At 32.1% G+C, this 22,117-nt stretch overlaps 3 protein-coding genes and 1 long non-coding RNA gene across 4 annotated transcripts in view; 2 read left to right on the forward strand and 2 right to left on the reverse strand.

The window, feature by feature from the left end:
- The window catches only part of LOC134832646 (LIM and SH3 domain protein Lasp), a 214,399-nt gene that overhangs the window by 190,446 nt on the left and 1,836 nt on the right, over nucleotides 1-22,117 (reverse strand). The window lies entirely within an intron of this gene.
- On the forward strand, nucleotides 481-1,144 carry LOC134832299 (uncharacterized). Its single transcript, XR_010162058.1, has 3 exons — nucleotides 481-700; nucleotides 765-905; nucleotides 963-1,144. It is a non-coding gene; the product is annotated as an uncharacterized LOC134832299 (long non-coding RNA).
- Nucleotides 1,362-22,117, reverse strand: part of LOC134832644 (phosphatidylinositol 4-kinase beta) — a 30,778-nt gene continuing 10,022 nt past the window's right edge. The window contains exons 2-10 of the mRNA XM_063846739.1: nucleotides 16,456-17,305; nucleotides 7,800-7,911; nucleotides 7,373-7,736; nucleotides 3,779-5,784; nucleotides 3,578-3,715; nucleotides 3,245-3,519; nucleotides 3,094-3,182; nucleotides 2,872-3,036; nucleotides 1,362-2,814 (exon numbers count right to left, since the gene is read on the reverse strand). Of these exons, the coding sequence (XP_063702809.1) occupies nucleotides 2,627-2,814; nucleotides 2,872-3,036; nucleotides 3,094-3,182; nucleotides 3,245-3,519; nucleotides 3,578-3,715; nucleotides 3,779-5,784; nucleotides 7,373-7,736; nucleotides 7,800-7,911; nucleotides 16,456-17,207 (4,089 nt within the window). The 5' untranslated portion in view covers nucleotides 17,208-17,305 and the 3' untranslated portion in view covers nucleotides 1,362-2,626. The remainder of the gene's footprint in view (nucleotides 2,815-2,871; nucleotides 3,037-3,093; nucleotides 3,183-3,244; nucleotides 3,520-3,577; nucleotides 3,716-3,778; nucleotides 5,785-7,372; nucleotides 7,737-7,799; nucleotides 7,912-16,455; nucleotides 17,306-22,117) is intronic.
- On the forward strand, nucleotides 8,105-10,642 carry LOC134830856 (uncharacterized). The gene is made up of 4 exons (XM_063844456.1): nucleotides 8,105-8,499; nucleotides 8,563-9,457; nucleotides 9,513-9,701; nucleotides 9,789-10,642. The coding sequence occupies exons 1-4, from the start codon at nucleotides 8,105-8,107 to the stop codon at nucleotides 10,179-10,181; spliced, it is 1,872 nt and encodes a 623-aa protein (XP_063700526.1). The 3' UTR covers nucleotides 10,182-10,642.

A 22,117-nucleotide genomic window follows, 5' to 3' on the forward strand; every position in this document is an offset into this window, starting at 1 on the left:
TTAAAATATGTTTCTTTCTTTAGTACTTAAGACCGATACAATAATACAATGAAGGAGACAAAATCGATAGAATTATGGATAAAAACATTACGATAGTAGATTTTTTTAATATTTTTGAAAAAAAGTTTTGAGTTTTTAAGAGGGGTTAACTATTTTTTTTTTTTTTCAATAAATAATACAAAAATGTTAATAAAATAAAAATTAGACTGTAAAATTTTATTTTTTTTTTTAATAAGCATGTTGCATGCATGTCGAAATATATGCTGCTTTGCATTCGTAAATTTTTTACATGCCGAATATTACCTAGTTTTTAGGCAACAATAGCATTTCAATTGACGATTTTATTTTCAAAATTTTTACTGAAAATGCGCTTATGTTTAAATAGACAAAAATAACGAGAAACTCAGTTCTTGTCAACATCAAACACGGAGATAAAATCCAGCAAATGCTCAAAGTGTAAATTTTAAGATGAAAAACCAAGAAATCGTCAATCATTTTACAGGAGTCTTTGGACGAAAATAGCACTCATGAAATTGTCGCCTCTAAAGCATCCCTAAAATTGGAAACTGTTGTCGGTGATCGTTAAATTTTGCGACAAGAGTTGACGCAATTGCTTAAGGTAAGTTGAACTTTTAGATAATTTTCAATAAAATTTTCACAAAAACAACATTTGCTACATATGAATCCAACACGAAAAAAGGTAAATATTGAAGGTTTTTCATAAAAAATCAAGAAAATTACAATTATTTTACTTTTTTTTGAAGTCTTGCGAAAGAAAATAGCGACAAATCCAAATTTTTCTTCAGAATACACCTTCAAGCCGTCAAAAATGGAAATTCTTGGCGGCGATCGTAAAATGGAGCAATGAATTGCAACAAGAATTGATACCAACGCAATTGCTTGAGGTAAATTTTAATTTTTAGGCAATTTTCGATCAAATTTTAACTGTTTCCTTTTTGTAGATTTTCAAAATCGTTTGGAAAGAGGAAAGTGTCGATTTGTGGGTGCGTCCTTACCGAATCGTTTGTTTTTCTGGCGATGCCGGACTCATCGAGCCGTACATATACAGAAGCAGAGTGGTTCATAATTTAAAAAAAAATCTACTACTTTTAAAGCTCAAAAATCTACGATCGAAAAATGAGAAACCGAACTACCAAAGCAGCAATTGATGAAATTCTAGAAGATCTCGCCAAAAACATACAAAAAATTCCAACATTTCCAACAAGAAATTCCCTGAAATCTAAAAATTAATAGAACCGATTTTTTTTTCGTCTCCTTTTTGACTTGAAGGCTTGAAAATGAAGAAAAACACAATTTTTTAATGAATTTTTAGAGTTATTTATCTTTATTTAATAGGTAGGTATATATTTTTTTCTTCCATAGAGGACATTTTTTGCCTTATTATTCTACTTTTATTATGTATAAATTTGTATTTAGGTAATAATTATTTATAATTAGATTAGATTATTTGATTTATCGAATTAAATTAATTCAAAGTTGATTTTGTTTTGTTTAATTTTAATATTTTTTTTTGTAACTCACTCGTTCTGCATGCACTGACTTGTTCTCGTAAAAAATTCGACGTCCATTAGGAGTATTTATGAATTATTTTTATATTTTCCACTAAAAACATGAAAAATCTTTCTTTGTACGATGCTAGTTTTTTTTCTAATCTATCCTCACAGACGGAAACTACTTAATTTTTTCCAAGAAATATGACAAATCAGTCTTCCTTCTTCGGTGTTAATGTTATATTTCTAATAAAATTTTATTTACCAAAAATTGGATGATAAAGAAAGGATGCGAGCATAAACATTTTTAATATTAATATATTTGAATTTTTTATTTGTAATCATTGCTTATTTCATTTAATTCTGTAGTATTTTAGAGTAATTCACAAGTTTATTGGGGATTATAATGAGTATTGGAACGATCAGCTTAAAAATCTTATAAATTTTATTTTAAAGCATTTGAAGCAAATTTTAACTTAAATCTTAATTTTATTGCAACAAAATATTACAAGAAATATTTTTTTTATATAAAAATGCTACATTTACTTATTTTTACCTATTCATTAATTTATTTTAATTATTTACAATTTTTTTTTGTTGCATTGAATTTTTGCTTTTTTTTTCTTTCAATCATTTAATTTTTCTTTTGTTCAGAGGACAGCGCGTACAACATTGCAAGGCATTTCCAGACAACTAACATTTTATTTAAATATCTTTAAATTTTTAAATGAATGGCACAATTATTTTATTTTTTCCTTTTAGTGACAAGCTTCGGTCATGTTTCGTGTGAATTTAACTAATTTTTCGTTAATACAATTACAATAAGGTGGAGTTTCCTCCGGGGAAATAAATTTTAGAATCAAAATATTTATTATTTTTGTCTTTAATAGAATTTATAGCGAAAAAATTATCAACATGACCCTTAATTTTAAGAGATAATTTTTAAAAAAGTCCTAAAACACACACGCACTCAAGCAATTTTCATCTAATTTTTACAAAAAAAGGCCGAAAAATATTTTTTTTACGTATAGAATTAAGAGAATTAAAGCGACGTAGCCTTGCCTTGCTTCGAGCGATTCAAGTTCACACGTTTAAATGGTCATCAAAAATGTTTCTCACAGGATACCGTTGGTAAGGTACTGATATCCGTCATAAAGCTTCGTCGTGTACGAATTCAAGGAGTCTTCTACCAGTTGTTCAACTTTCCGCTGAAGTTCCTCTTCCGTCAAGTTCATGTGGAAGCGATTACGCAGGTCTCGAACCGTTCGTGCGCAACCATTTTTGAAGCAGGGCAGCTGAGAACCTGAAAAAATTACGAAAAATAAGCAAATTGAAAAATTTTACGAGAAAGTCGACTTACTGCTTCTCATAATTTCGACGATATTTATGATGCGATCCATGTGTTTGCGGGCAGCCATGAGTCCTTTTAGCAGTAAATGACGGAATTCAAGCCATAATTCCGATTCGGGACCGCCAAGCACATCCACGTACTCCTGCGTTATTTTGAATGGCGACTGTTCGAAACCTAAAAAAATAATTTAATTTTAGCTGCTTCAAATTTTGACAAAAAATTAAAATTTACCTAAATTCTTTGGTGATATACTGAGAATGAATCCAAAATCGATATGGATTAAATGTCCATCGGAATGTAGCAAAATGTTGCCATTGTGTCTAAAAATATTTAAAAAAAAAATAAATTTTCTGCAAAAAAATTGAGATTTTTGGGGACTTACCGATCTTTCACTTGTAACAAATACGAGATGAGACAATAGGCGGCACACGAATGGAGGAAATTTCGTTGAGCCATTTTGAATTCTTCCGTTTCGTCGCCTCCGTACTCATCGATAAAGTATTCCAAGAGACTGGATTTGGAATTTTTCTTGATCTGATGGAGCGAAACGGTGTTCAGGATTGGCTCGATGAGTCCGCTATCGCCAGAAAGACAGACGATTCGGTAAGGACGCACCCACAAATCGACACTTTCTTCTTCCCAAACGATTTTGAAGATCTACAAAAACGAAAAAGTTAAAATTTTGATCGAAAATTGTTTAAAAATTAAAATTTACCTCAAGCAATTGCGTCGCCATCAATTCTTGTCGCAAGTCATCGCCACATTTGACGATCGCCGACAAGAGTTTCCAGTTCTGGAGATGTCCATAAGGTGATGATTCTCGGATTTGGCGCTCTTTTTCGTCCCAAGGTTCCTAAAAAAAATTTTTTTTTAAATTATTTTCTTGTTTTTTCATGAAAAAAAATTAAATTTTTACCTTTAGAACTGCTGCTGATGGATCTTCCGTGTCATGCCGGAAGGATTTTTTGTCGTTTTCCTTGTTCAAGTTGGCACAATGTCGGTGTCGGACGTCCCCAATGTTGAATACCGTGGGGGCATTTGCTTCGCGCGAGTCCATACTGTCAAGCGAGTGCTGCGAAACGGCATCCTTGTCACTCAACTTGTGAATCGTCAGATATTGTGCCGTTATGAGATCGTCGTCTTGCGACCAAATGTCGTCTTCGCCACTGCTACTCTGCGAAACGGGCATTTGCGTGCACATGCCTTCGAGAAATTCCACGGATTTCGTGTGTCGCAGCGTCGGCATGAGTTTCGGGATGACGGGCGACGTGTAAATATCGCTCACTTCCACAACTTCGACGTAGATGATGTACGGCGTCTTGTCTTTCGAGTTGAGAACTGCCGTTTTTTCCTCCGTGATGCGCACAATGTGATGCGGGATCTCGGAATACAGTGGAAGCCAAACGCGCGCGGGAAGATTTTTGTTGATCAAGTTCAGCAAGACGCGCAATCGACTCGTTTTCTCGATCTTGGTCTGCAGTGACGTCAGAGTTTTGCCGATGTCGATGAGAGCGCGCATGAATTCCTTCTGCGGAGCGAGTTTTGGGGCGCCGCACGAACACACCGTTTGCTGGCCCAGCAGATCGTTGACGGTGCCACGTACACTTTCGAAGCAGGAGCAATTGTTGTCGAACGCTCTGCCACTATTGAGATCGCCCAACGTACTTTTCATGGGTACTTTTAGTTGTGGCTGCAACGCCAAGTGGTTCAAGATGCCCGTGGCATCGGATTGCGATCGATGATGCGTTTTGCGGGACGCCGCATGTTGCACATCCTTCGGACAAAGGCGCTTTTCGCGCTTCGAATGCAACTCACGGATGAGCGCGAGGTGGGATTTCTTACTGCCTAACGAGTTACCGGAGACGGTGTCAATGTTGAAGTTGTACGCCTCGAAGAGCCACGTGCACTTGAGCGAAAAGTCCGCCGATCGACGACAGCGATACGTCAGGTACGGATCCAGCACATCCGTTAGCTCGTCCATCTGGATGTACATGAGGATCAATTGCGGAATGTACAGATCGACTTCGGCATCCGGAAAACTGAAGATTTTGTTCACGATGAAACTCAGAACGCCCGGCTCTTTCGAGTAGAACAAATAGTGCACGGCAAAGTGGATATTGAAGACGGGCGACTCGAAGAAACGCAACAAACTGCTGTGACCCCGATCGACATTCAGCGACGATTTACTGGCATCTCCTCCCTCAACGACCATGCATTGCGCGATGCCCGGCACCCGTTTTTCCTTGTTGCCGTTCAGCGACGTGCTGGAACTCGATTTCACCATCGGCGTTTCTTCCTTTTCCGGCGTCGTTGGCGGAATGCTGGGTTGCGCATTTTTCCGCATCGGTCGAAGGAAATCTCGCTTTTTCGAAATTTCGACGGGACTTTTGACGCCACCACTTTCCCCTTCGCCGGTTTTCCGTTTTTTGTCGCCGTGACTCTCGCGGAAACTTTGCGCCGTACGGAAAATTGCGTTTTTCGTGACGCCAAAAAAGTTTCGGAACATCACTTCGTTTTTGCCGCTTTCGGGCGCCTTCACGATCGTGTCTTGGCTCGAGCTGGAAGCGCACGAACTGGATTGTTTACTCGTGGTCGAGACATTTGTCGCGGTACTGCTCGTCTGTTCGACATCGGAAACTGGCGATGCGGGCGGCGAAATGTGTCGCGCATCTTCAAAATCGATGGGAACGCAAATGGTTTTCGGTACGGGACCCTTTCGTTCGACATCTTTGACGTCACTCGTGCTCGGATAGAAACACAGGTCGGACTGCAATGCGCGATATTCCTCGTCCATGGATGTCGTTTCGAGAATTTCGATGCATTCCTCCTCCGACGGATCAATTTCGCCCGAATCCAGACTTTCGCGTGACCTCCGGATGCGATTTAGGGATTGTTGGTCTCCTTCCGAGCAGCAAATGATTCCTAAAAAATAAAAAAAAAATTAAATTAAATTGAAACCTTAAAAGTGTTCATGTGTAAAAAGTGTCAATTACAATTTTTTTTTCGCTAAAAAAAAATTATGACAAACACGAAATTTGATTTTGTGTCATTTAATTGCCCAGAATAAGTAACAAACAAAAAACTCGTAAAGACGGCGCCCTTTCGACATTTTCGGCGTCTAGGCCAAACGCATAAAAATACATTTTTAGGGTGTGCGACCAGAATTATTGTACGTACATTGCGATTTGATTCACTGACGATGACAAAATAATTCGCATTTTGTGTGTACGACGACGGGAAAAAGGCAGGGAAATGATGACAGACGAAAAATCGATGACACACATTTCCCTCCTTTTGCGTTCGATGTCTGTGTGTTAAATTGAAAATTGTTTGAAACGAATCCTTGTTTTGATTGAGAATGGAATGAAATCGTAATTAAAGACAAACAACGCTCAGTCAAAGGAGCCTTTTGACCTATTAACCCATTAACGAGGTGTTTGTTTAACTAATGATTCATGAATCATGACCAAAAAATATTTTTTTATATTCGCTTTAAATTAATTTTAAACTTTTGTTTAAAATAAAAAAAAATTTTTTTTTTTTTCAAACAAAAAAATAAATTTACATTTTTTTTTATTTTTTGGAAAACTTTAAAAAAAGAAAAAATATTTTAACATAGATTTAAAAAAATAAATTAAAAATAATAAATAAATAAAATAAATAATTCAAAAATAAAATAATTAAATTAAATTAATTAAATAAATTAACCAATTTATTTTTAAATTTAAATTAATTTTATTTAAAAATAATTAAAAAATTAAGGCAAAAAATTTAATTTAAAATTAAAAATTATTTTCAAATTTTGACCAAAATTTTTAAGTTATACAGTAAATTTATGAAATTTTCAAAAAAATTTCAATTTAAAAGAAATTTATTTTTTTGTTTGTTTTTTTTTCATATTTAAATCGTTAAAATAATTTTAAAAAAAGTTTCATTTCAATTACAAGAATTTTTAATTATTTTTTTTTAATTTTTTTAAATTATTATTTTTTAATTTTTTCAATAAAAAATATTGAATTTTTTTAACTTAAATTTTTTTATGAATTTAAATTTTTTTAGTTTAAAATGATAAAACGTAAAAAAATAATTTTTAGCAGAAAAAATAACTCAATTTGATTCATTTTTACCAAAATTTCAAAATTTTTGGTACAAAATATTAGAATTAAATTTAGAAACTTTGAAAATTATCAAAATTAAACGTAAATTCAATGACATCACGCCAAAAAAAATTTAAATGAGGAATTTCCCGTTCCCTTGATTTTCCAACAAAATCACATTCAAGGTCAATGAACATCGAGAACGCCTCTCGAAAAAATCCCCCTATTTTAAAAAAATCATCGAACGTACGTCGTAATGCGCTATAATTGTTATTTATTTACTCTGACGAGATGTCCCCTTTTTTTTCTAAACACGTTGCAGTTGTCATCAATGTCTGCTCGACGACAACAACGACACACAAACACTATTTTTAGATTTATCGATCCTAAATCAATAAAAATAAAATCCGTACCTGAATCATCGGATCCCAAGCTGGTCAAGTCCTCGCGTTTCTTTATCGTATCACATTCTTTGAGGATTTTGCCCGCTTCTGATGTCGACGGCACGGGATCGCGTTCCATCCGTTCGCCTGCGATAATTTCGTGATTTTTCGCATCAACTTCGTCCATTTCCTCTTCCTCGCTTTCCGCTTTTGTACTGTTGTTGGTGTTGTTATTTGGCAATTGAGTGGTTATTGTGGCGGCAATTGGTGTTGCTGATGCCGTTGTTGGCTCCGAGCTGTCATCCGACGTGCCGACATCCTTCGAACACACACTGAGGATGGTGTTTGTGCATAAAGTGTTTTCGGATTCGGCACTTGGTGATGATACTTCGACCTAAAATTAAAATTTTCTTTTATTTTGATGTCATTAAAAACGGAGGAATTTTTAATTGCTCACCTCGGGAATACGCTGCAACGCACTATCCAAGCTACGGTTTCTGTGGTGCTGCGTCAGATTGATTCGAGTATTCGTTACTTGTGATATTGGCGGCAAGAGGATACCCATTGACCTAAAAATAAAGAGAAAACGGAAAAAATTAATGAAAAATTCGTTTGGCACGAAGGATTTGCGATTTCAAGTGTTCTCAAAAGGGATTTTAATTAAAAAGTGCTTCAAAAAAAGGTCATCAGAGGTCGTCTTTACGCAAAAAATCAACGTAAATGGTCATCCTAATGCGATTTTCTGTCAAAATTTTGTCAACAATGGACTCACAAAGTGCGACAGTGCAAAATTTCTTCACAAATATTCGTCAATCTTTCATTTCTCGCGACAAACTGGACAATATTCGATCATTAGTCGCCATTATCACCGCTCTCGATCGAATAAACCCACAAGAAAGGCTTTTTTTGCTGAAGGAACTCGTAAATTTGGACTTTATTCCGCACTTTCGACGCTTGATCATCTCAGATGAGGTCCTCACGAAACTAACTCTCAAAATTACGCTTTGTTTAATGGAGCACGAGGCTATTTTCAAGGAATATTTCGTGGATTTACTGAAAGCTCACTTCAGATCTTTCCTGTTTATGGCTCGAGATGACACAAAAAATGCTCGGATCATCATCGATTGTGTTACTTTTGTGCAAATGATGCAGGAACGGTGAGTTTAATTGATTTTTTCATGATTTTCAAATGAAATTTGAGCTTTAAAATTTTATTTTAGCAGTTTAAACTTGAAAATTCGCACGAAAAAACGTCCTTTGGCAGTTATTGATCCAGATTTTTACGACGCCTTTCGACTTTCACTCAAAAAATGTCAAGATGACGCCCTGAAAAATACTTTTCTCGAACAATTATCAGTTATTTTGATGTCTTTTGTACGACAAGATGACCTCATGAAGCATCAAGACCTCATTTTTCGTGTAATTTCGTCGAAACTATGTGCGGATTCGTCAATTATGGCTTCGGTGATGCTCGTTCGGAACGTTTTGAGGACCAAAAATGACGAAAATTGGGTAAAATGCTCTGTGATTCGTATTCAAAACTGGTTTTTGGAGCAACATTCAATGGAAATTCGAGTTTTTTACTTCTACTTTGTACTTCGCTTGATAGAAGGGAAGTTTTTTGCCGACGCCTGGATCTATAAGAACATTATTTCTGGATTTTTGGGTCAAAATGGACTTCAGTATGTGATGGAAGCGATAAAAGTGTCCATTCAGAGCAATAATTTACTCGCAGTTTACATTTCAAAGCAGTTTTTGGCACAAATTTTGTCGTTTTTGGACAATTTTTTATTGGTTGACGCCCTAAAACTGCCCGAGCCACGTGAAAATTTGACAGAAAAATATCGAAAATTCATTTTTAATCAAAGAATGGGTCTCGAAATATGGAAATTCGACTATTGTTCCTTTGATTTCGTGTCAGAAGTGAATTTTATCATGTGTGGCTTTGAAGAATGGAAACTTTTGATCACTTTTTTGTACATTGGAGTCACTTTTGGAGCTAAAATTGATCTTACTGCTGTTTTTATAAGTGTCGTAACCCTCATCGAAGTAGCTTTTGTGCAAAAATTTGACATAAGTGATCGTCAGAAACGGATGTTAATGAAGATTTATTGTGTAAGTCTCCATTAAAGTAATTTTTTTAACAATTTTAATGAATTTTTTGTTCCAGATATCATTTTGGTCCACATCTGCAGACATCAAGGCAAGTCTCGAGACTGGAATGCAACTCGCCGACGCCTTCTTACGAAAATTTTTCCTCGAAAATCGAGAAAAAGACAAAACTTTGACCGATTGTTTACATTCTTTGGCCTATTTCTGTCAGAAAAGCGGACATGACGAAGCGCAATCACGACAAATGGTAAGAAAAAAGCACAATTTTAATGACAGGAACTTAAATTCACGGTCAAAGTTAATCGATCTAATTTTGCCATTATTTATTTTTCAGTCCCACCAACTTCTACAACGCGCCGATTTGTATCTGACGGACCGTTTTTGTGACATTTTCCGCGGTAGCGAAGTAATTTTGTTCGAATTGCTCGGTTTTGAGTACATCACGCCCGTGTTGAAGCAAAATATTGTCGCCACATTGCTAAAAATCGACTTGACGGAGGAAATTTTGCGGAAAATGCTTCGAATCGTCTTTAAATGCAAAAATTCCGCACTCGCTATCGATTACTTGCCAATCATCTCGCAAAATTATGGGAAAATCCACGGAGATCAACGAGAAATTCTCAATTTGTGTTATTTCAATCATTCGCGAGCTGCGAAAAATTTGAGCCGGGCATCGCGCGTGTCGCTCATGAACTTCTTCGCAAAGGCCCTGACAACCGCGATTTAATTGAACATCTGTTTATTTTATAATTTGTTTGTATTTCTCACATTATTTCGTCTTTTTTCTGCCAAATGTCTAACTTTCAAGCATAAAAAACGCAAAGAATTCGTTTGAAAATCATTATCATGGTCAAACATTTTTTTATTTTTGTTTAGATCAATTTCATGTCAAACGGGTCTCTGTACATTCGCGTAAAATAGTAATAATAATCCCACACACACGCAGTCAGCGACCGAACAACCGACGTTCATTAATAAAAAACATGATGTAAGATTTTTTCGTAGAAAACTCGACACTTACAAACATTTTTCGGGCAATTCATTCAATCGCTCGCTTTAAAAAAAAAAAAATTGAAATGAAATCAAAATTAAGGTCATAATGACGTAAATCGTAAATCTTGCAAAGTGCAAGAAATTTTTTTCTTAATTTTTTTCCAGCCGCAGATTTAAAAGTAAAAGTGCAATCACTCGCCTCCTACGGTCGTAAAAAATTTCGTTAAAACTAATAATTGGAGTAAAAATATTTGCAAAAATTCAGTTGACCTCGTTGCTGATTGAGACACTTTACGTTTCATGCGAAATCTATCTCGCCAAGTCTACATGTAAAGATGATTAACTAGTTGTATTTTTAACGCGAGTGATTGCGAGACAAGTGACTCATTGCTGTTTTTATGAGGTTTTATTATGAACGAGGCACGATTGTTTGTTTTGAATTGAGCAATGAGACATCTGCGTCGATTTTTCAGTTTTTCTAGGAAATAAGAATTAAATTGCGATGAGTGACGAGATAATTAATCGATTAATGAACTCGGTGAACTCTTTTCTTGATTTATTTTTTATTTGTATGATGAGAAAAAAATTTAGTTTTCAAGGAAAAATTTTTTCAAGAGCGAAAATTTGTCAAGAGCTGAAAAAGTTTAAGACCTGAAAAATCTTCAAGACCTGAAAATTTTTCAGGAGCAGAAAAATCATTAAGAGCTAAAAAATCTTCAAGGCCTGAAAAATCTTTAAGAGCTAAGAAATTTTCAAGAGCTAAAAAATTTTAAAGAGCTGAAAATCATTAAGAGCTGAAAATCTTCAAGAGCTGAAAAATCTTCAAGAGCTAAACAATCTTCAAGACCTGAAAAATCTTCAAGAGCTAAAAAATATTCAAGACCTGAAAAATCTTTAAGAGCTAAGAAATTTTCAAGAGCTAAAAAATTTTAAAGAGCTGAAAATCATTAAGATCTGAAAATCTTCAAGAGCTAAAAAATCTTCAAGACCTGAAAAATCTTCAAGAGCTAAAAAATATTCAAGAGCTGAAAAATTGGCAAAAGCTAAAAATTTTTCAAGAGCTGAAAAATTGACAAGAGCTAAAAAATCTTCAAGAGCTAAAAAATCTTCAAGACCTGAAAAATCTTCAAGAGCTGAAAAATCTTCAAAAGCTAAAAAATCGTCAAGACCTAAAAAAATATGCATCAACGCTATTTTCTTACTGCGACATTTTTCTAAGTATTTCATCCAATCTTTACTCTCTCAACATCTCACACTCAAAACTGATAAGATTTTTATATTTCTGTTTCTTCTTACGTGCCACTTGAGTTATTTTATAAATAGATCCCCACTGTCTGATAATTTTTTTTTTATTTATTTCTTTGTTTTATTTTTATTTCTGGACACTTCGCTCGCACCAATGTCTCACGTTTTGTTGCCTTTGGTGCGAAAAACAGGTGAGTTTTATTTTATTTAAAAAAAAATTCACTCGTCACAACAACAATAATCGCTCAATTATTGTAGTAACGAGCACAAAAACTCGTATTTAAAATTTAATTAGATCAATGTTGACTTTTTGTTTGTTTATTTTTTTTTATGCGCGACACGATTTTCGATGAATGAATTGCTAAAGTGTTAATTAGTTTGTTGTCTGACACCTCACTTTCTTAGCTAAAAATTTAAACTACTACTCACTTTTCGGTGTGATCCATATGTGAGAATTTTATTTTTTTTTTTTTTTTTTTTTGGTTTCAAAATAATTTTGTTTTTGTCAAATCCGGAGCAGATTCTTTACATTTCGTCGTTATCTTATCAATTTTCGTCATTTGTGACGCGAGAACTTTGCTTAACTCGATATTGAGCTAATAAAAAAGTACTTGCCAGCTGTATTAACTGGGTAACAACTGCAAAACAGCTGCAAGTTTGACGTACGTTCACCGCTAAACTAAATATTTTTTTCCGTTTCTCCGTAGATTTCGAAGCCACGCGAGTGTCTATGGCTTTAATGAACTTGAGCACGCAGTGAAGTAGTCCCGAAAACTGTCGATGCATCGTCAATTGAGACACCGACTTCACTGGAAATCGACAGAAAAGCATCTTTTGCGCATGCCAGTGACGTCACCAACTAATAAATTTACTGCAAAGCCCGTGCACCTGACGTCGTCGACAAAAAAAAGGCAAAACAAAACCTACAATCGGGTTGTAAAAAAGTTGTAAAAATAGTACACATGCACTCGACTACTCAATGGATTAATTTTTTTCTCTCGTTTTTTGCAGCCTTCACGTTTTTTCGCTACTATTTTATTTTTATCGCGATAGCCTTGAACCTCATTCAGATCTGGCTCGCACCAAAGGGATTGTGCGTGTGTCGAAACGGAGATCAATCATGTTTTCTTGACGGATTTCTACGGCGGTCTGGCATTCACACAGGAAATACTTCATTAAAATACGAGTTTGTTCTCTTTTTTTGTATTTTACGAGTTGTCATGTCTTACAATTGCTCTCGACGACGTTTCTGTTCACTTTTCCTTGTAACGACTGCGATATGAGTACAAAAAAGAGTACAGATGAAGTTACGATTGTAACTTTGTAAGGCAATTGTATGAAAAAAAAAATTGTAATAAGAGTCTCTTACTTAAATCCTTATTAAATTTTTATTATTTACGATGATGATGGAAACTTGTTCAACAAGCAGTTTATTTGAGAGACATGCGGTGAACGAGTTGAAGTTTCAAGAATGCGTTTAAAAAAATTTTTTTGGCTTTTTTGTGGTTGGAAAGGTCTGTGAGATGAGATTTTTTCAATTAATTTTAATTTTAATTTGAATTTTTAGTCGCTTTTTCAAAAAAAAAAACAAATTTTTTAAATAAATAAAAAATTAATAAATTTTCTTAAAGCCATGGAAGGTTTTTTCATAAAATTAAAAACACACTAAAATCATTAATTTTTCAAATTATAACCAAAAGTTTTTATTTTTATTTAATTTTAATAGAATCATAATTAAAAAATTAATTGAGGTATATTAAAAAAATTTATTTATTTAAATCCTTTAAAAATTTATTTAAATTTTTTAATTTTCAAGAATTTATTTTATTGAAAAACGAAATTTAAGATTTTTTTTTAAATTAATTTTTTACGTATTTTTTTTTGGTAAAAAAAAATGTTAAATAAAAAATTTTAATAATTAAAATTACCAAATTTATTTTATTTTATTTTAGCATTTTGTAAAACAGTTTTTTAAAATTAATTTTTTTATTTTGCCCCCCCCCATTTTGAAAAAAATGTTAATTGAAATGTTTGAAACGGCCTTTATTTAAAAAAATTTTTAATTTTGTAAATTTTTTTTACGTAAAAAAATTTAAGTAAAAAATATTATTCAAAATTATCAATTTAATTAAAATGTATTATAAAAAAAAATATATTTATTTTGTAAATTTTTTAAAAAATTTTAATAATTATTAATTTAAAAAAAAAATAATTATTTTTGAATAAAATTTTTAATGAAAATTCTTTAATTAAATGATAAGATTTTTTCCTTGCAAAAATAAAGTTCAAGTTCAATATTACTTGAAATACCAGAAAAATTACTTAATTAATTTCTCAAGTCAATTAAAGCTCTAATTAAGTAATTTTTTGTATCAAAATTAATTAAAAGTCTCTAAAATTTCAAAAAATTTTATATTTTTTGAACTAAAATTGAACGCAAATACACAAAAATTAAAATTTTTTCAACAAAAAATAAAAAAAATCAATTTTTATTCAAAAAATTTCAACTAAAAAAGCGCTTTCATCTTTAATATTTTTCGTTCCTTCACTCACACTAGACACCGCTCGAGTTCATTGCTTCACATTTTCTTATGACATCTCAATAATAGCAAGTAATAAAAATATGAAAACACTCGAGCATGGTTAGTTTGAGAAAGGAAACAACTCTAGAACAGACCGAAGATTGACATAATAATGACATAAAAAAGGTTTTTTTTTTTTTTGAAAAGGAAAACATGTTTTCATGTAAAAAAAATTGTAAATTCATAAAAATTGATCGTTGAAAATTTTATTGACACTTGAGCCAATGAACCGAACATATGTTTGCAATTCCCAACGATTTCCATAATTGACAACAAAAAAAAAAATAAATTTACACTTGCTGGCAAACATATTGTTGTAACATTAAATAATTATTTGTTCGTCTCCTGCCGCGATTCGAGCGAGTGCGAATAATAAACAACGAGCAGCTGTAAACAATTCTCTGACGCTTGCATCGCATCATTTATTTATGATTAACTTGACACTTAATTAAATCAATTTATGAATCCACGGAGAATTTCGGATTTTTTTCGGTCATTCTCGGCTTCAAAATATCTAGTGTTGATGAATAATTAATGATCGTTGGCGAGGTTTGTAAACATTGTTGACCTTTTTTTCATTCAGATTTGTTACTTGCTACGAGTCAATTAATCAAGAACAGAATTTTTGATGTTCATTGAACTTTCTCGAATTCTAATGGCGGCGCCCATTTTCGGAACAACATTGTTTGGTTGGCTTAAGAGCGTGATTTATGCATATTTAAGTTGTTATTAAAAAAAAGTATTTAAAGGTAAATATTATGATAATGCCTAAGCGTCAAGGCATGAATTATATCTGAATCGCGTTCACGTGTCTCGGTTTCGCGTACGGAACACATGTAAAGTACTATCACACTTTTATTATCGAATTTTTTTTATAATTTTATACATATGGAATTTAAATTGATTCGATTCGATGGAGTAATTGCACATGCTCTTGAAATATTTACGGCGCGCAATATGTTTCGAGAGGTTTTTTTTGCGTCTTTTCGAGGTGAGACAATGTTTCTTGACACGTTTTGATCATTTAAAAATTAATATTTGCAGGAATCCGCGTTAGAAATTATTTTTGAGACGAATTTTTCTTTGGAATTTTAATTCTGAGGATCAATTTGTGTGAGATTTGATCAGAAATTGTTTTACAAATCTTCAAAATTCAAAATTATAATTTTTTTTAATTTTTAAGCAAGTTTTTGACATTTTTTAGTTTTAAAAAATTTTATCAGAAAAAATTGATTTACAATTTTACGTAAAATTTTAATTTTATGTCCTTCAATAATAAAAAAATTAATAAATTTAATTTTGAAATCAGTTCAATCACGAGATTTCGATCAAAAATGAAGGTTTTTAATAAAAAATATTTTCAAAAACATTTTTTTTGAGATATTTCGATGAGAAATTTTTTGCCAAATTCAAAATTTTAGAGAAAATCTCGATTAAGTGACAAAATTTAATTATTTCACTTTTTCTCGCAATTTTTTAATTTTATTTTAAATTAAATAATTATTTTTTAAATTTAAATTAAATTTGATGTAATTATTTTTTAAAATTTTAATTAAAAAATAGAGAAAGTACTTATTAAAATTAATTTAATATTTTTTTTTTATTTTTTTGAAATTCAATTTTAGTCACGTGATTTAGTTCAAATTTTCATATTTTAACCAAAATTTAAACTTCATTTTTTTTTTTTATTTAAGCAATTTCACTGAAAATGTCAAAATATTATTTTTTTAATTTTATGTTCCAAAATTTTTTCGACAGTATCGAAACATAGTTGATAAAAAAAGAAAATATTAATTTTTGTTTGCCTTATCATACAATTTTGTTTTGATTGTTTGACACCATTAAGCTTTTAAAGGCCTTCAAATGAAATTTTTTTGTCAAACATTCACTTTTACTTTTTTAAAAGTAATTTTTCGCCCTTCATCAATAATTTTTTTTTCACTATTTTTGTGAGAAAAGTGAATTTTTGTCTCATTTTTTCATCTTAACCACAGCCAGCCAGGTAGTCAAAGTTCAAAAAGTGTGCCAAAAATAGCACCTAACACTCAATTTTCTATTTTTGATCAATCGATCGTGATTTCCTCATTCTCTCTGTGACGCACATCAGTCTCGCAAAGGTCAAATCACGTCTAAAAATGAAAAAGAACACTTGAAAACTACAAAAAAAAAATTCAAACTCACCGGAAATCCAGACTAAGATTCCTCTGATGCGTCGAAAGTCGCGTTCTCGTGGGCGCCGCACTGCCATTTGTCGTGCCATTTGCCGCACCCGCACTCGATCTGCCATGCACACTCGGCATGGAATTGTTAAAACCCGTCGCGCTACTCAAACTCAGTCGTGGCTTGTTGCCATTCGCGCTTCCTGCACGCCCGTTAATCATCTGTTCGCTGCGCGCCTTGACTTTATTCATGAAATTGTGCTCGCTATCACTGCCACTGTCACTCGCGGTGCTGTTTCCGCAACTTTGGGTGCCTCCCTTGGGCGCAGCGAGCAAATTCGGTTCACTATTTGGCGATTTTCCGGAGGGCGGCAATGCCGCGGAATACGGGATCGATGCTGGCGGCGGCATTTTCAGGAAATCCTCGTGACGTGAAGAGTCGACGGTGTCTGCGGAGCCCAACGAACACTCGCTAAACTCCATTCCGAGGACATCTTGCTCGTTGAGAGACGCGCTGCTCGCCACCGAGGGCAAAACGGCAATTATGGGCGACGTTTTCGCCACGGGCACCACGGGACAGAAATTCGTGCTCATCGTGATTTCGCGAATGTGTCTGAGGTTCTCGTAGCTCGTGGGGTCTTGCGACGAGAGATTTTTCTTCGATGTGGCAACGCCATTGTTGGTGCCCCCGCTCGATTTGTTGCTCTTGCTGCTCGTACCGTTATCTCGATTACTACTTTTTCCGGTTTTGAAGGCCGAAAATACAGAACTCATTTTTACGACGCGTAGATTGATGCATTAATAAAACGTTGGACTAAAATTTTTTTTTTTATTATTTCTCCGGGACTGCGTTAAAAAGACGACATTTATATCTGTAACGAGAGAAAAAAACAAAATAAACACAAATTAATCACTGGATGGAATTCGGTCGACGTCATAAACGAGAAGAATGGAATGTTGCTCCCTTCATTTATTTTTATTTTTAGACAATATTTAGAACGAGAACGCTTTGTAAGATAAACAAACGCTCTCCGGCAACGGAAGGCAGCAAATATTTTATTCAAACTTCATCAAAAATTCACCAAAAACTCGATTAAATCGTAATTCAAATGCTTTTTGCACACAAAAAATTTTCCTTCCTGCCACAAGAGGATCTCTCGCAACGCAGGTCACGACGAAAAAATTCACTCGAACCCCTGATCCGGGCATCTGTTGTACCTTCACCCTACTTTTTTTCCGGCAAAATCGAATATTATTGCCTTCCTTAACCGAATTTCAATCGAGTTCATTCACGCACGAGCACCGCAACTAGGCACTTGGGGTGCTAATACAATTATTATTTAGGTTATAAATATCATCCGTCCCCAGAAAACGCGGTGCGCTGTAATTTAGATTAATGGGTGTGGTGTGAAATGCAGACAAACGTCAGGGTAAAAACGGAGCATTTCGGTGTTGAAACGAGGTTTGTCAAAAAAAAAAAAAAAAAAAAAATAGCGTTACTAACCACGCAATGCAAGAGAAGAAGCGACGACGAGGAGCAGTTCGTGATATATTTATGAGAATGATAATGTCCGAACGGGCATTTAATGGAGGAGAAACACGCAAAAAATGTTTTTTTTTGGTGAAACGCACTTTTGTGTAAAGAAGGAGCTATTATGTGCAGAGATAGGAGGCAAAAAGAGAGATTGGAGACGATAAGATTTTATTTGTGACACAGATTTGGGCAGAATTTCATTTGAATTGCAAATAGGAAGTGATAAAAGGGACGAAATTTGTGAGGTCAGCGATTTTTGAGGTGGTTTTAGCGAAATTGAGAATTATAACGGTAAATTATTTGAACTGACAGGTCGTAAAAATTGTCAAAAAATATTTATTTTTATTAAAATTACTTAAAATTTAGAGTTTTTTAATAGAAATTTTTGTAAAAACTATTATTTTTACAATTTTTAGTAATAGATTTAAAAAAAATTTGCTTGAATTTTAAATTTAATGTCCAAAAAAATAGATTTTTTTTTTTTAAATTTCGATTTTATTTAAGTGTCAAAATCCAATTTTTTAAATAAAATGTGCGAAAAAAATATTTTTAAGTAAAAAATTTTTTAAAAATCTAAAATTTTTAATTAAAATATTTCAAAAAATGTTAAAAATTATTGAATTTTTACATCTCTTGCTCAGTTACGCTAGAAAATTTAAGTTTTTTAGTGAAAAGTTGACAATTTTAATTATTTTCTATGAAAATTTTTTAGTCAACAAAAGAAGACAATTTGTTTGATTCAAGGAAAAATCTTTTAAAAAAATTTCAAAAGAGCATATTTTTTTGAAAATTATAAATAAAAAAAATTTAAATTTAACTCAATTATGCAATTTAAGGACTATCAAAAATTTTGTAAAACGCCGAAAATTTTTAAAATGTATAAATTAAGAAAAATAAATCTTAGGAAAAAAATATTAGGAAAATGTGGCATTTTCCTATAAAAATAATCAAAAAATTAATTTTTTATGTCTAAATTTTTTTTTAATTTTTAGACATAAAAATTTTTTCAAAAATATCAAAAAACTAACTTTTGAAGAAAAAAAAACAAAAATTTATTAAATTTAAAAAAAAAATAAATTTCAGAAAATAAAAAAAAGAAAACGTAAAATTTTTAGAATTTTCTATTAAAAAAAAATTAAAATTTAGTAAAAAATAAAATTTAAGTACTTAAAATCTCAAATTTTGCTTATACAAAGTAATTTTGTCAACAAATTCTTATCAAAAATGTCACATTTCCACTACATTGATCGATTTACAGTCGAAACCTCTGCTCTTAAATTTATTTTACGATTCTTGTCATGATAAAAACTAAACAATTTTTTTCATTTCAGCGATAAATTTAATGATCATCATCATTATTGTTTGATGATCTTGAAAACGGAAAGCAAGTGGCTATCATATTTCACTGTTTATTAGCTTCCAGTGCCTCTCTCTCTCACTCACTCGTTCACTTAACGACTCCGACCGAACAAAAAGATAAGATATCGCTAGATTTCTGCGTATGGGGTTCGTGTTACATCACACATCGGTCGTTTGTAACTTTTTTTGCTTGCCTTGAATTGCGAAGCACGTTCTTATCTTTTCTCGACAATTTCCAGCAGATTATCACTTTCGAAGACGCGTCTAGACGGATATGCTCCGATTTCGAGTGGATTTTTATGGCTAGAGTGCCATTTAGTTTGTCAGACACCCACTTTTTTTCGAAACAAACATTCAATCGAAACGACATCGTAGCGAATGTAAAGTAAGAGTCAAGGTCGCAACACAAAAAAAATGTTCCAGCCAAAAAATTTTTTCAATGCAAAAGCAAACGACAAACAAAGAGCATTAACTCCTACCTACAGTTTTTGGTATGGTTTTCAAAGTTAGACTTGCACTTTCCGTATGATTTGAAAAAACAATCAAATTGACATTCAAAAAAAAAAAAATTTTTTTAACAAGAAGCGAGAGGTGAAGTAAATCAAGCATGAATCAAACAATATAATAAAGTGATTGTTACGCCTTAAAAATTTTATTTATTAATAGTTGATGTAAAATTATTATCAGATTGAATCATTTTTGTTTGTTTATTTTTTTTTAGGTAAGCGACCTTTAAAAATTGCTCTCATTTCAGTTTGTTGCTCATCGAACGAAGTTATGTGATCAGAATACGATCATTTGAGTTCATCGAACGAAGCTTAAAAAATTATTTTTTTCAAATAATCAAAATTTTAGATTTTTAATAATTTTTCATCAATTTTATGGGAAATTTGGCATTAAATTTAATCAATAATTGATTTCCTAAACATTTTTTTTAAATCAAAATATTTTTGTTTGCTCATCGAACAGAGCTAAAAAATTATATTTGTTCGTTAGATTCATTTGAATTTTAGATTTCTTGAATTTTCTATGAAACATCTTCTATGAAACCTTTAAAAACTGTTTATTTTGCTTTTGTTTTGATTTTGAGGTTATGTTATCAAAAATTTCAAAATTCAATCAAAATTGTTCATCGAACGAACCTAAAATGATCAAACTAGGTCAAATATTTAAAAAAAATACATTTTTTGATTCTTTATTAATTAAAATTAGTAAATTTTAGTGTAAAATTCAATTAAAAAGGATTAAAAACTAATTATTTGAAAATTTTTATGAACAAAATTTTTTTAGTTGCTCATCGAACAAAGCTAATAGATCAAATTTCGTTAAAGGTTCGTTCGAAATTTAATTTTTTTCATTTTTATCAAAAAAAGTTTCTTTTAAATTAATTTTTTGATAAAAATGTGAATCAAACCTTTTTTTAAACCTTCACCGATGAATATTTTGCGAATTTCACGGTTGCTAAGACATTCAATAGCACAAACTTGTCATGAAATGTGAGACACCAGACATCACACAAAAAAGTTCATAGGTCACCGACTATCTCTCCGGATCTCCTCCGTATGTAAATTCATTCCGCCGCACATTCACATTTAAATATTTAAAAAAAAAAAAAAAACGCGCAATAAAATACCCCACTAACACAGAAACGCCTCGAATTCTCGAATGCCAACTGATTATTTAGTCAATTAGAAGAGACTCTACAGTTCATTCCGCAACTATCATCATCACGTCGTCGTGCATGGTACGCAAATTCCAGCGGTCCAACAATCAGTAAACATTGTTTTAAATCGCGCTAAAGGGGATATCGTGAGACTAATGGCTAGCAAAGTGATGAAAACATCAACAAAAGTCTTCGGAGATTAACTTTTTTTTTGGCAAAGAAACAGGTGTTTCGAACGAAAAAAATCAAGTTTTTAACTGGTTTGGTATTAATTTAAAAGTCCAGAACAGAAACACGGAATGACTTGATGACAAGTTCGCTCGCTCATTCAATATTTAGACACGGTAGAGACAAAGGCAAATATTATTATTTTTAATATTTATGTGTACGATGGTCACTACGCAGCTAATGTGTACAGCGCCGGCTTGTACGACGATCGTGTGCCTGTGCTCGAATTGTTGATAATAATAAATAAAATCACATTCCATTCCATAAATATTTAGTATCACATTAAAATAAATCAACATTTTTTTTTGCTTGGTGTGTCGCGTTGTGTTGTTGTTGGTCCTTTTGTTGTGTAAAATGTGTGTTTCCTCGATGAACAGGAAAGCCTGGTGACTTTGACGAATGACAGAAACTCGTCATCTTTGTCATTGACGGAAATGGAGGAGATTAGAAAGGGGCCCTAAGAGCTAAAAAATCGTCAAATTATTAAAATTTTGGATTAAAATTCGAAAAATTTTTTTTTTAAATTTCAGTTTAATTTTATTTTAAAAATTTTTTGATGTAATTTTAATTTAATTACTAAATTATTAATTAATTATTTTAATTTAATTTTTAAATTATTATTTTTAAAATTTAAAATTAGGTATTTTTATTATTTTTTTTAAATTAAAATAAATAAAAAAAAAATTAAAATAATTAAATTACATAAATTAAATTAAAATTTAAAATAAAAATAATTTTAATATGAATTTAATTAATTTTTTTTTAAATTTTCATTCCAGAAAAAAATAATTTAATAAATTTTTATTAATTAATTAATTGTTCAATAAAAAAATATAATTAATAATAAATTTTTAAAAATAATTTTACAAATAAATTTAATAAAAAAATTACAAAAAAAAT

Source organism: Culicoides brevitarsis, chromosome 2 (assembly GCF_036172545.1).
Source record: "Culicoides brevitarsis isolate CSIRO-B50_1 chromosome 2, AGI_CSIRO_Cbre_v1, whole genome shotgun sequence".
In the NCBI taxonomy this organism is placed as follows: domain Eukaryota; kingdom Metazoa; phylum Arthropoda; class Insecta; order Diptera; family Ceratopogonidae; genus Culicoides; species Culicoides brevitarsis.